This window comes from Haplochromis burtoni, unplaced genomic scaffold, assembly GCF_018398535.1.
Source record: "Haplochromis burtoni strain Fernald_Lab_line unplaced genomic scaffold, NCSU_Asbu1 Contig_69, whole genome shotgun sequence".
NCBI classification, from domain to species: domain Eukaryota; kingdom Metazoa; phylum Chordata; class Actinopteri; order Cichliformes; family Cichlidae; genus Haplochromis; species Haplochromis burtoni.
This window is the reverse complement of record NW_024582430.1, coordinates 1,957,852-1,971,037: the sequence shown is the minus strand read 5'-3', so window position 1 is coordinate 1,971,037 and position 13,186 is coordinate 1,957,852. Positions and strand designations below refer to the sequence as shown.

The following is a 13,186-nucleotide window of genomic DNA, read 5'->3' as shown; positions in this document are numbered from 1 at the left end:
TGCGTCGCCCTCAGTTCCACACGGAGCAGACCTGGCTCTCGTTTCTCAGCTCTCATATCTCTGACGACATTGAGTTTCTGATTGTGTTATCAGCGCCACGCAGACAGCCCTTATTTTCTTTTTCTGCCCCTCAGAGTTCAGCTCGTCCCTTCGAGGGCAGCTTGAACTCAGCTCGCATTCCTCTGCATTACACCACTGTGTAAAGCTCCTCACCTCCCAGCAAGTAAACACCCTTCATCACGACTCTTCACTTTTAGAGAACAGCTTTCAAAGGAGGAATCACATGTTTACATTTTTCTAGAACAAGTAATATTCAGAGACTTTGTTTATCCAAACAAAATATATCTGCAGCCAAAAAAGGGGAGTTTTACACCTGCACAGATTACTGTAGATAAAACGCATGCAGCGGTATGAAACCTTTAAAGAAAGAAATCTTTTGCACAACTTATTCAGAGAAGCTAATCTCACTCATGACCCCATGCCTGTTTTTATAGCCCCAATACACAGAAGCCAAACCCTGTACCATGAATCCAGTCCAGCATTCCCAGGATATCTTTTTCTTATCTGACTTATCACATCCCAACAACATTGTCAGGATCATCAGGGTGGTTCAGTAAATCATCCCAGGGTTTCCCAATCGAGCACTGACTCATGGCTTTGAGTCTGGATTTTATCCAGCAGCTGTGGAGAAAGCCGAGGATGGTGTCATCACCGTGCAGGTCAACCTGCCTGTGCTATGCACAAAATTACAAGCCATACAGATTTCAACAGAAAGGGATAAACTAAATGCATCGACCACAGACTGTGAAACTGCTTACAGCATGAAGCTCTGTGGGCTTTGTGTCTGTTTTTTCTTTTATTAACTTTTCTCACATAAAAGCTCTTTATAAAAGAGAAGCAGATAAAAAGGAAGATAAAACTTTAGCTTCTTTTCAGGTGTTACTGTGGTGTCATTAACGAGGTCTACAATCAAGAGTTTATAACGAGGTGCAAGCCACGGATTACACTCAAGAACAGGAAGTGGAAAAAATCTAGAAGAGCCGACACAGCGCTGAAAAAAAAATTGTTTGGTGGAGGAAACCAAGATGAACTTTTACCAGGATAATGAGAAGAGAAAAGTATGCAGAAGGAGAGAAACACCTCATGATCTAGAAGCATCCATATCATGTGTCTAACATGGTGGAGGTATTGTTGTGGCATGAGCGTGTGTGGCTGCAGTGGGTCACTGATGAGCTGTGAAATCTACGGGGCTGTAGTCTCTGCTCAGACTCAGACAAATGCTGCAAAGATGATCAGACAGAGCTTCATATGCAAACTGACAAGCAGTCAAAGAAAACTGCAAAAACAACCCAAGAATTTCTCAAAGGAAAGAAATGCAGGGCAAAAACAATGATGTTAGTTTGTCCAATTACATTTGAGACTCTGAGGGATAAAAATGTAATTTCTCAACAGTTAATTCATTTTGTTTTGTCTGCACTCCTGCATCAGATATTTTCAATTTCAAGTCAATTCAATTTTATTTACACAGCACCAAATCGCAACAACAGTCGCCTTAAGGAGCTTTATATTCTAAGGTAGACCCTAAAATAACATACAGAGAAAAACCCAACAATCATATGACCACCTATGAGCAGCACTTTGGCGACAGTGGGAAGGAAAAACTCCCTTTTAACAGGAAGAAACCTCCAGCAGAACCAGGCTCAGGGAGGGGCGGGGCCATCTGCTGTGATTGGTTGGGGTGAGAGAAGGAAGAGACACAGAGATTAATAACAGGTATGATTCAGTGCAGAGAGGTCTATTAACACATAGTGAGTGAAGAAGAAACACCCAGTGCATCATGGGAATCTTCCAGCATCTTAGACCTATTGCAGCATAATTCAGGTAACCCTGAATCCTCCCCGAATCCTGGTCACCTTTTCCAGCTGTTAACTGTTCTCCAGGAGGGTTTCCTGCTGATCCTGCTCCAGCTGTGACCGTCTGTGGTAACGATGAATGTGCCTGTTTCTGTTCATGCAGGGAGGATTAAAACTGTTGGGATCAGAAAGGCTGACTCATGGATGACTGCTGAATGAGTGTGATGACTTGCTCAGCATCACCATAGCAGCTCGTTTAGACAAACTAACCCGTCAAGGCCCCGATTTCTCTGGCCACCATCACCCCCTCCCTCCACAGGGAGGTCACTTCCTGCTGGGACACACCTGAGACCACGTGGCCCTGTTACGATCAATAAAACTCCGTCACTGTCCCGCTCCACCCCGCCGCACCTGCTTTATCACACACTGTCTGGATAAATATTAGCACGGCTGAACCACGCTGTGTCTCACTCGGGCGTAGAAACTGTCAGTGAACCTGTCGATAAACTTCAGAAGAGGACAGAAAGTTGGGAAGTGTCACTGCTGAAGAGTGATCATGACATACAGACTCTTAAATCTGATCTGACACCACACTGTAAAAAATACTCATAATTAAAAGTGTGCAAGTATAAATTGATTTTGTTTTTAAAGGCGACCCATTCTGCTCAGTTTGAGTTTAGTATTTTTATTGTGGGAGTGCATCAGAGCAGCTTTGCATAGTAACACGATAAAAAAAAGATTTTAAAAAAATCTTTAAGTTCCTTAATTCATCATCTCCATGAAACAAGCTGTTTTAGCTCCTGTCTCTTCAAGGTCCATCAATCAGAAGATAGATGGACCCTGGATGTTTTAGAAGCATGCACATGAGTTAGAGGTCACTACTGGACCTTGAGTTGTGCTCTTCTTGTTCCTCCTTGCACAAAGAAGATGATACCTGTGCTGCTGGGCTGAGAGACACAGCAAACCTACTTCTGATGACACTTGGATGTGGATGTGCCATCACAAAGGAGCAGGACTACCTGCACAGCCTGAGTGGGCTGGCTGGTAGCCCTGGTAGGATTCAAAATCCTACGTCACCTTGTTCTCAAGTTAGTGCATTCAGAAGACTTTTACAAAACCTGACCTCTGACCTTGAGGTTTTTAGCAGATGCATCTATGGTATCAATCTGAAAATCCTAGGTGACTTCCTTCTCGAGTTATTGCATTTAAAGCTTAGGTGTTCACATCTTCTGCCCACCAGCCCGACGGGGTGACGACAAAGATAACAAGCTAAAGTCGGTGACCTCCTGTGGACCCCGCTCTGCCACGACACTTGAGAAAGGCAGACTGACTCTGTGGTTATATAACCAGCTTGTTAGGCCCATCGGATGATATAAAACTAGCAGCCTGACTTCACCTGGCTGATCACGGAGCAGAAACCTTTCTGAATCACCCTCATTCACTTTGCTTTGTTTCATGAACTTCACTCACAGACGATGCAGGAAGGAGTTAAATCATGAGCTCAGATTGAATTTAAGAAAAAATTCATATCTAACTTTTAAAGCCTCCCACCAGCCAGCCAGCCAATAAGAATCGAGTGTTTTCTCGGCCCCTGGCGAGGCGATTTGAGCCTCGCTGAGGAATTTCTGCCCATGTGTTCAGCCTGATGTGTAAAACTCAGTGAGTCATGCAGGCAGTCAGAAGGCAGAGTGTGTGTGTGTGTGTGCGTGCGTGTGTGTGTGAGTCAGCCTGTATTTAAACACCACACCCAGCCTCGTCCTGGCTCATAACGGAGCTGCTGCTGCGTCTCTAAAGGTAAGAACTCATCAGAGTGAGCGGGGATATCGGGATATCAGAGAGCTTTAGCAGCAGGAATGATTTACGACTTTTCTTCTTTTTTCTACTTCAAAGAGTCAAAAAAGAACGAATCGTGTTTGTTTCCTTACTTAGCAATGACTGGAGGCTTTTATTTTGAAGCCTGGAGGATGGAGAAGTAGTTTCACTTACTTTTAAAGTATTTTTTAACCAAACATTCAGAAACAAAACCATCAATTCAAGTGTTTGTTTGTAAGTTTTTAAGCAGCATGAGCAGTTTTTACAAACGCTTCCTCTAAAATCCGCCAAAATAAGAGTGAAATGAGTGAAACCTAAAGCCACCGGTGATTAATGCTGGACAGAGAAGCTGCAAACAACAGTGATTTTATAAAGCTGAAGTGCTTTGTTGATGTAAAATGTCTGCGGGGTTATAAAGCTCAAAGTCCGCTGCAGATGGAGTCGTTCTGTCGTGCATGGAGCCGAGCCGCCGCCTCGGAGCGATAAATGAGGACTGGCTGCAGTTCGCTGTGCTTTCATGTCGCCTTTCATTCTTCAAGCTGCTCAACTTATGTTAGCAACTAATGTGAGTGCGTGGGCTCATTTCTGACTCTGAGTTTGGTTCAACAGGTAGTTTTAGGTTCTTCCAGATGTTTGGAAGTAAAAACAGCTTCACAGGGAAACATCGGGAGCTGTGACCATCATCTCCACACTGCTCTTTATCTATGACAGATGTACCCTCAGGCTCAGGGAAGCTCTTATTTTACACTTGGGTCGTAGAAACTACAGCTTGTTTTACAACAATATAGACCTGTAAAATATTTAAAAATCTGAGCTATATCTGTTGTATCTAAGGTGAAAACAACATTTCTCCCAGGACATTTACTTTTTCTGCAGCCCCAAAGAGCCCCAATCATTTTGGACCAGCTCAAGAGCACCCCCTATGGGACAGGCTTTCCAGACAGTGGGAGCTCCTGAAGACTAAATTAAGCTGGTAAACTTAAAGACACAGGAGTGAAAAAGGGTTAAAATGATATGGACTTTAAACATGACAGCAATCCTACATACAGTACAGTAAAGATACTACAGTATCAGAGAGAAAACCCACCAATCAGAGAGGAAGAAACCTCCAACATAACCAGGCTGATGAAGCGTTAACCATCTGCAACGACTGGCTGAGGGTGAGGGGAGAAAAAGAGGAAACCATGAATAACAAACAAGAAAAAACTAACTGAGGGACAGAAAAGACCAAAATCTAAAGAACACAAATAAGGAGAAGTTCTCAGCGCATCACTGGAAGTCCCCCTGAGCCTATCGCTCCACTAAGCAGAGGTTCAGGGCCATCGGGGTCAGCTGATCCAGCTCTAACTATACGCTTTATCATAAAGGAAAGCTTAAAACTAGCGGCATTGTTTTCTCTATCCAAACTGGGAGCTGGTTTCCAGCTGAAGGCTCTCCCAGTCTGAGAGCAAAGTGCTCTATTGGGGTGATAGGTCACTATGAGGTCATTAAGATAAGATGGGGCCTGATTATTTAAGACCTTGTATGTGAGGAGCAGGATTTTGAATTCTGGATTTAACAGGAAGCCAAAACAGGAGAAATCTCTTTCTAGTCCCTGTCAGGACTCTTGCTGCAGCATTTTGGATCAGCTGAAGGCTTTTCAGCGAGTTTTGAGTATTTGAAGATAATAATGATTGATCAACTAGTTTTGGATGTTGAGTTGAAGGAGACTCTGGAAATATAATTATGACTCTGTAAACAACCATAATATTGTTTCTTCATGTAAAGATGCTTTTGCCATGTTGGGCCATTAGACACCAGCAGAAACAGAAATCACTACGAGTTTTACAAATACTAAAAAACTATACAAATATTAACAAAACACCCCAAAATTTCAATGCACTGATGGGTAAAACACTGCCCCCTGGTGGTGAATGTCTTAGTTACACATGGCGATGAGATCTACAAAAAGTACCTTTAATAAATACATTTTTGTGTGAAGTGATAGAAAAAAAACTTTGAAGTTTACACATTCAGATTATTTTTGGTGTCTCTTAGACGCTGCTACAGAAAACTGGGAAAGTAGAAATTGTCAGATTGTTGTAAATTAATTTCTCTTCAACTATGAATCTGGTTGGTTCCCTGAGGAGGTTAATCGGGACGTGTTCTCTCTGCGCTCCGTGATTTATTTCGATATGTGGAGTTCCTCTTTGAACGGCAGCAAGCAGACGACGGGACGAGCCGAGACTTCAGGACTGTTTGTAGCAGCTGCGAGATGAGATGCTGGCAGAGTCTGTAAGAGGGTCAAAGGTGGAGGAAACTCTGCAGTAATCACTTTACAGCTTCAGCTTCACCGTGTTACACAACGCACTCGAGATTCCTGCAGATCTGTTTGATTCATGCTCCTTATCTGCACACACGCCCTCCGCTGGCACGTCCCGCTCAATAAATCAAACACCCCTCCAGCGTATGAGTGTTTACAGCCTGCTGGAGTCTGAAGGCCATTGTTGGTCTGTTTTTAGACAGTCAGAGGAGGAAACCCAGTGTTTCCACTCAAAGGTTAAAGAGGACATAGCACAGCTCCAGAGACTCCTCCAGAGAAGCTCGACTGCCAGCAGGCTGCAGACTTTCTGATACTGAACCTTCTCTCACTGCCTTTTTCTTAACTATCAAGTAAGCGATAACAGAAACTGTACGACTGCAGAAAATGATGTAAACTCACCTTTAAGCTGCTTGAACTGTGTGTTGCAGGTGAATCCATCATGGCGCTGGTGTCTGAGTTTCTGGGTCAGCTGACGCTGTCGTACAGTGGGGTGAGTCACCGATAACACAGCAATCACCATAAATGACTTTGATATATCAGGTTATTCCTCCAATTACTGATGAACCCAACTGTGCCCTAATTAGAGCAGCATTACATCACACTACTGGTACTGTACCATAACACAGGTCTCAGGTACTGGAGGCATTTCTGTGTTATTCAATGTTTTCTGCACACCTGAAAAAATCCAAACAAAAACAAAGCAGTGAACTGACATATTTTCACCACCTCAGATTCATTAAATTAACACAAGAATAATGAAGTCAACAATAAACAGAGAACAAGAGTCGTTCTCCACCTGGAGTTCATCTGTACAGTTAGAAAGCAGATAAACTGATGACGGATCAGTGCTTCATTCAGATGCTGACAGACGAATTACTCCAACCTCAGAAAGCTGCCTGATGGAGAACTCCTCCTGTACCCCTGCGTGTGTCTCTAACAGTCTGTTGGGCATCACGAGGTTAAATCACAGCAGCAGCATTTCGTCCGGTGCTTTCTGTCAAGCAGCTAACAGGAGCTAATGGTCAGTTTCTGTCCTCTGTAGGAACCAGAGGCCAAATACCCCACCGTGGTTCCGGCCCGAGACTTCGACCCGGCCCGTGATGCTGCCAGGATCGACACGGCCATTAAAACCAAAGGTGAGCGAGTCCAGGAAAACTTCCTCCCTGATATTTCCCTGCCAAGCCCACCGGTCAGGAAGTTTCCACTGAGTTATGTAACTGTGATCCCACCACTTCTCTCTCCGAGTTTAACTGTTCAACTGTGCACAGGAAACACAGTGTCCACGACTCGGACATCACCGACACTGCAGCAACAGAGTTTTCTGATGGTGTTTCAGCTTCTTAACCGGTTTTTAGCAATTAACGGATTACAAAAAGAGGAAAAGATATCGGTATAGCCAACAGTCAGGGGTTCAGGGCTTTGCTCAAGCGGATACTAGCTACTGTTTTACTGGTATTGTAATGGGCCTAATGGTTTATTAATGCTATGGTAACGAGTTTTAAGGAGATTTCACCATAACCAACCATGAGAAGAAAAAAAGTAGGCACTTTAAATCTTGACCTTAAAGCTGCACATTTTATATATCTTTTTATTTAAAAGTTATTTTAAAAAGTGGTTTTTGGTTGTTGTTGTTTTTTAAGTTATTTAAATAAAAACCTTTATTTTGAAAAGCTTTTTTTTGCTAGCTTAATGCTAGCTTTCCTGCAAACATAAATCAACTTAAAGCTATCTCAGGAAAATGGTGTCTAGAATAGATCTGAGGGACTAATTCAACCAAACTGATCTAGTAACTTAGCTGCTCATTTTCAGATTAGTTTATCAGCTAACGTTAGCTAGCTTGCCAAATTTATTCAGCAGCTAATATGACCCATAATGCTAATTGGTGCAAATTCATGCACAATGTGAAACAGTAGTGATTTTAATGATCAATAAATGTGTACAGGTAGAAAGCAAAATGCATAATGTATAATATGTAGCTTCTACAGTAACATCCAACATGCCTACAGCTATAACTGAGCCACACATCATGAATCAGACACAGGTAGCCTCATCACGTCAGCTTCGGAGTCATTACACTGTCAATATGCTCATTACAGTAAATGCAAAGGAGTGTTTGTCTTGTTAATAACAAATTTGTTCTGAGGTTAATTATTGTAATATTTACAAAAACAACAAAAAGGTTGAGCAACAAAAAAAAAATGCTGATGGAAAGAGGAAGGAAGAACACGGGGACATAAAATCTGAACAAATAAAAGCTCCCAGCACTCTGAATCACAGGGTAACACATCTGTTCACATCTGTCCTCTTCAAAGTACAACATAATTTCATCTGCCTGGAAAGTGACTCACTCAGACGCTGCAGAGGACTTGCTGAGCGAGGCTCGGCCTCCATTTTCCAGCTTCCTTTGTGAGAGCTGCTGGAAAAGCAGGATGTCCCTCGGCAGAGAGACTTCCAGCATCAGAACAAAAGAAACTGCTGGAGATAATCAGAGGAACAGTTTATCAGGGTCAAAGTCACTTGTAATGATGACGGATACCTGAACCACTGGCCCTGTGAGAATGTGTGATCTCTGATTCTTTAGAAAAATAATAAAGACATGTATGCAATCAACAGGTGAAAGTTGTTTTGACGTCTGTATATGGTATTTGGTAGTTGAAAACAGTAACTTAGTTTCTTTGACAAATTTGCAGGTGTGGACGAACAGACCATCATCGACATCCTGACGAGACGGAGCTGCGAGCAGCGCAGAGAGATCGCCTTTGAATACGAACGATTTGCCAAGAAGGTCAGAGATGCTTCTCTGTTAACGAACAAAAATGAAGCTTTAACGTATACGTTACTTTCATTATTTCAATCAATATACAGAAACTAATCAGGGCCATCAGTTAATCACGTTTTAATTTAAATCTTGGCTTCCAGTGATTAAAACCAGATAACTGAGGTCAAATTATTTCTGTTGCATTTTGTTCGTTGTGAGTGAAAATGTTATATAATCATTGACCAAATAGCTTAGAATTTTTAAGGGTAGTCTTATAGAATAATTAAAAAATAATCACCAAAATGTTTCTGGTAATTTCCCTAAATATGAAAAATAAACGTAAAAATTTGTTGTTTTTTTTCCCAGTTTTTACTCAGTAACGTTTAAATATAAATTAAACAATAAATCATTCAAAATAAATCGACCCTGATTGATTGATAATAACAATGATCTTGGATAATAACTTATAAGGATAAAAATAAGGAAATAAAAGAAACATCAAAAAGAAATTTGCTAAACATGATCTAGAGATTATCGCACAGATCAATCAACTGGATGATGTAATTTACATTCATTTTAATATAAAAACAAATCACGACTGCCACTACTTTTAATTTTTGGCAAACTTATAATTTCATAAATTATCTTCAGAGTTTTTCATGAACCGACAAACTTATGGTGGACAACAAAAGTCAGCAACACTGAGATTATTTTTTAAATCTTGTTTTAATAAATGGGATATTATTATTATCATGAATAAAATGGCGATTTCTGTAATGACAGGAAAATAACTGTACACAAACCAAACTTGCACAAACCTGAAGTCCACAGACAACCCTCCATTTGGAGCCTGATGTAAACCCAAAGGCCGTGAAGCAGCCATGGTCCAGCCAACAGCTAACATCTCATGCTTCGAATCATGAGCCAAAAATAGAACTTTTACTCTGAAGGTCGATGGAAAATGAGGGAAACTGACAAACAGAAAAGGCAGTGAGAAATACAACAGATCCTGAACTTTTTGCTTTTGTACAAATGATTATTTCTAAAATGATTTTTAACCCTGTGTCTGTGGTTGTGTCAGGATCTGGTCAGTGCCCTGAAGGGGGCGCTATCCGGTTCTCTGGAGGCTCTGATTTTGGGTCTGATGAAAAGCACCGCTCAGTATGACGCCTCGGAGCTCAAAGCCTCCATGAAGGTCAGTGTCACGCTAAAGACCAAATGAACATGGCTCACCGGGTACGTTCCAGAAAAGACTCACTCTGATAGCTGAGAGCTGCTGTTGGATGTTTCACGCAGTTTGGGGTTTTTTCATGCAGGGACTGGGGACCGACGAGGAGACCTTAATCGAGATCGTCTGCTCCAGGAACAATGAAGAACTAGCTGAGATCAAGAGGGTTTACAGAGACAGTGAGTCACGTTTCAGGAACCTGAAAATACTAAATAAATATATAACAGAGGTTTTCATGAGCTAAAGGCAAAAAGTGAGAAAATGTGACTTTGACTTTCTCTGCAGTGTTTAAGAAGGACTTAGAGAAAGACGTAGCAGGAGACACGTCGGGAAACTTTGCTAAACTGCTGCTGGCTCTGGTTCAGGTAGGACTTCATTTATCTTCACAAAGCAGGAAATATAAGAACTCTGACAGGTTCCCATAAAATCCTAAAAATGATGTTTCACATACAACACAGGAAATGTTATTGTGAGTATCGGGTCTGTGTTTAACTGCAATAACACATCTGACTTCATTTTGACTTTAGTGGATTTGGTAAAAATATTTCACAGAACTAAATATTTTCTGAGAACAGTTAAATATTCAGACAGATACGAAAAAACCTACAGAAACTACTTTCACAATATTTAATAATAAGTTGATAGACTTTGTCAGACAGTGTCAGTTACACTGGTTTCTCACCGACACTCTGAAAACACGAATGCTTTTCTAGGATATTTATAGTTTTGATGCTTGGATAAGAAAATGAGCTTTGATTTATTTTAGTCGACAAAAACCTGTTTTTATTTAATCTGTTCTTTTTTTCACAGACGAGACGAGATGAACCTTCGAATGTTGTCGACTATGAAAAGATTGATGAGGATGCCAGAGTAGGTCAAAATATACTTTTTTTTTCTTTAAAGGTACTTTTTGTAAATTCACGTGACTTAAAAATGCTTTGAAACCTTCTAAGAGTTAAAGTTATCAAAAGAATATGAAAAAACAAAAGAAAGTGACCGTTATTGAACGGGGTAGAAGAGTAATCATTGTTACAGCGATGGCGTGAAATAAACGGGGGTGGAAATGGGGAAGGACCAAAAATAATGATGAAACTTTAAAGCAACGTGTCTGAAAACATCTCGGTGCCCCCTGGTGGTGAAAGTTAAAACTCACAGGACATGATTACAAAAAGCACCTTTAAAGACTTGAAACGAGGTTTGGTGTCCTCTGAGGGGATAATCTATCCAGAGGTATAACTGTTAGTTTTGTACATGTGCTTTTTCTCTTTTTTATGTAAACCTGACCTTTTTTTTCACAATTTCTTCATTAAACCGTCCTCCTGTGTGAACCTCCCAGGCTCTGTATGAAGCCGGAGTGAAGAGGAAGGGAACCGACGTGGTGACCTGGATCGAAATCATGTCTCAGAGAAGCGTCCCCCACCTGCAGAAAGGTGAACTGCATCCTCAACACTGATGCAACAAAGCTTTATTTATACAGACAGCACATTACAGTGCTAATGTAAAACTCAGTCAATAACTAAGAGCAATAAAAACAAAACAAAAAGGCAAACGACACCAACAATAGGCCAGAAAACACGAGAACTATAAATATAAGCAGGACAGATGAAATGAAATACTAAACAACAGGAAATGTAATGAAACCTACAAAATAAGACCCATGAAACCAACAAATGTACAAATAATATGGAATTATAGTTGTATACTTGAAAGAAACCAGTGCTGTGAAAAAGCATAGCTTGTGTTTGAAGCAAAGTCTCACGTTTAATGTGTGTGTTGTGTGTCAGTGTTTGAGAGGTATAAGAGCTACAGCCCCTACGACATGAAGGAGAGCATCAGGAAGGAGGTGAAGGGGGATCTGGAGAAGTCCTTCCTCACTCTGGGTACGTCTAAGAAACATCAAATATTCAAGTCACAGATTTAGACCCGTTTTAACGGGGAAACCGAGCACGAGGGCAAGTCTCGTTTTCATTTTCAGCCACACGTTAAAAGAAATAGACACCATCAGAACAAAGTAAGAGTGAAATTCTACTTCACGGTGACAGGACACATTAAGCAGGTGTGTATCGTTTGTCCACAGTGGAGTGCTTTGAAAACAGGCAGCTGTACTTCGCCAGCAGACTCAACGAAGCCATGAAGGTGAGTTTCCCACGTTTCTGTCCAACGTTTCCACCTGGAACTAAACATAACACCTCCTCCTTCTCCGTCCATGCTGACATTTTGTGTCTCAGAGTAAAGGAGCGAAGGAGAAGGTGGTGACCAGGATCATAGTTTCTCGCTGTGAAGTCGACCTGATCAAGATCAGAACAGAGTTCAAGAAGCATTTCAAGAGGTCGCTGTACCAGACCATCACTGTGAGTCCTGCAATATCCCACACACACGGAGGGCATCGAACACACCACGGAGAGGGCATTTTTGTGTTTATTGCCGATGGATAATTTTGTGTGTGCGTTTGTGTTTAGGAGCACACTAAAGGAGACTACCAGAAAGCTCTGCTCAGTCTGTGCGGAGGAGACGACTGAAACTACATTTCCCAGAGGGCCGCAGGGCCTTCAACCGTCAGATGAAATCCTTCACGGTGCTCAGATTAACCCTCCCAGGCTCAAATTAAGTTTTTGTTGCTAATGCACAAAAGAATACCTGCAGTGGTACTTCTGAGTAAAAAAACTCATAAAATATGTATGCGGGGTAATCAGGTTGTTAGTTTTTAACTGTTGCAAATCGGCAACGCCTGCCTCGAGAGGGTTAAACATGTTTGTCTCTGTGATCGACGTCAGTTTGTGGAATAAAAAAACGGGAAAAGAAATGATTTGTCTTTGTGTTATTTGAGTGAAAGAACACCAGGGGGCAGCAGAGGCATGTTTAACACTGCGCAGGCCGCAGTACAGGAAACCACGAAGGATCAAACTCCGTGTTAAACACACACAGATGGCCTCGTTTACAAGAATCACATTGAGAATAAAATCTAAAAAAAAAAAAAGTTTAAATAAAAACGCCAAAAATAAAAACAGAAAATTATTTTTTCTAATAAAAATTAGAAAAAAAATCACTTCCTTTTAAGTCCATCTCTCAGTTCTCAAATCAGGTTATGGATTAAACTGTTCTTATACTCTGACATGCTGATTTTTTGTCACTGAAATAAAGACATCAGATAATTACCGTCCTTTTATTTTTTTAAAAATTCCATTTGACTCTTTTTCTGGAAAGGGGACCAAAGTGTCTGACCTTTATTCTGG

The 13,186-nt window shown here is 41.2% G+C and overlaps 1 protein-coding gene across 2 annotated transcripts; it reads left to right on the top strand.

Moving 5' to 3' along the window:
- Positions 1-3,491: 3,491 nt before the first annotated feature.
- LOC102296571 (annexin A2) lies at positions 3,492-12,756 on the top strand. Of its 2 annotated transcripts, none has more exons than XM_005923950.3 (13): positions 3,492-3,647; positions 6,396-6,457; positions 7,010-7,103; positions 8,658-8,752; positions 9,807-9,920; positions 10,042-10,132; positions 10,239-10,318; positions 10,764-10,823; positions 11,290-11,383; positions 11,738-11,833; positions 12,031-12,089; positions 12,182-12,304; positions 12,413-12,756. In XM_005923950.3, the coding sequence occupies exons 2-13, from the start codon at positions 6,407-6,409 to the stop codon at positions 12,470-12,472; spliced, it is 1,017 nt and encodes a 338-aa protein (XP_005924012.1). In that variant the 5' UTR covers positions 3,492-3,647; positions 6,396-6,406; the 3' UTR covers positions 12,473-12,756. The 2 variants fall into 2 exon arrangements, with proteins under 2 accessions (XP_005924012.1, XP_005924013.1); XM_005923951.3 differs by lacking the exon at positions 3,492-3,647 and adding an exon at positions 6,128-6,317.
- Positions 12,757-13,186: the final 430 nt, after the last annotated feature.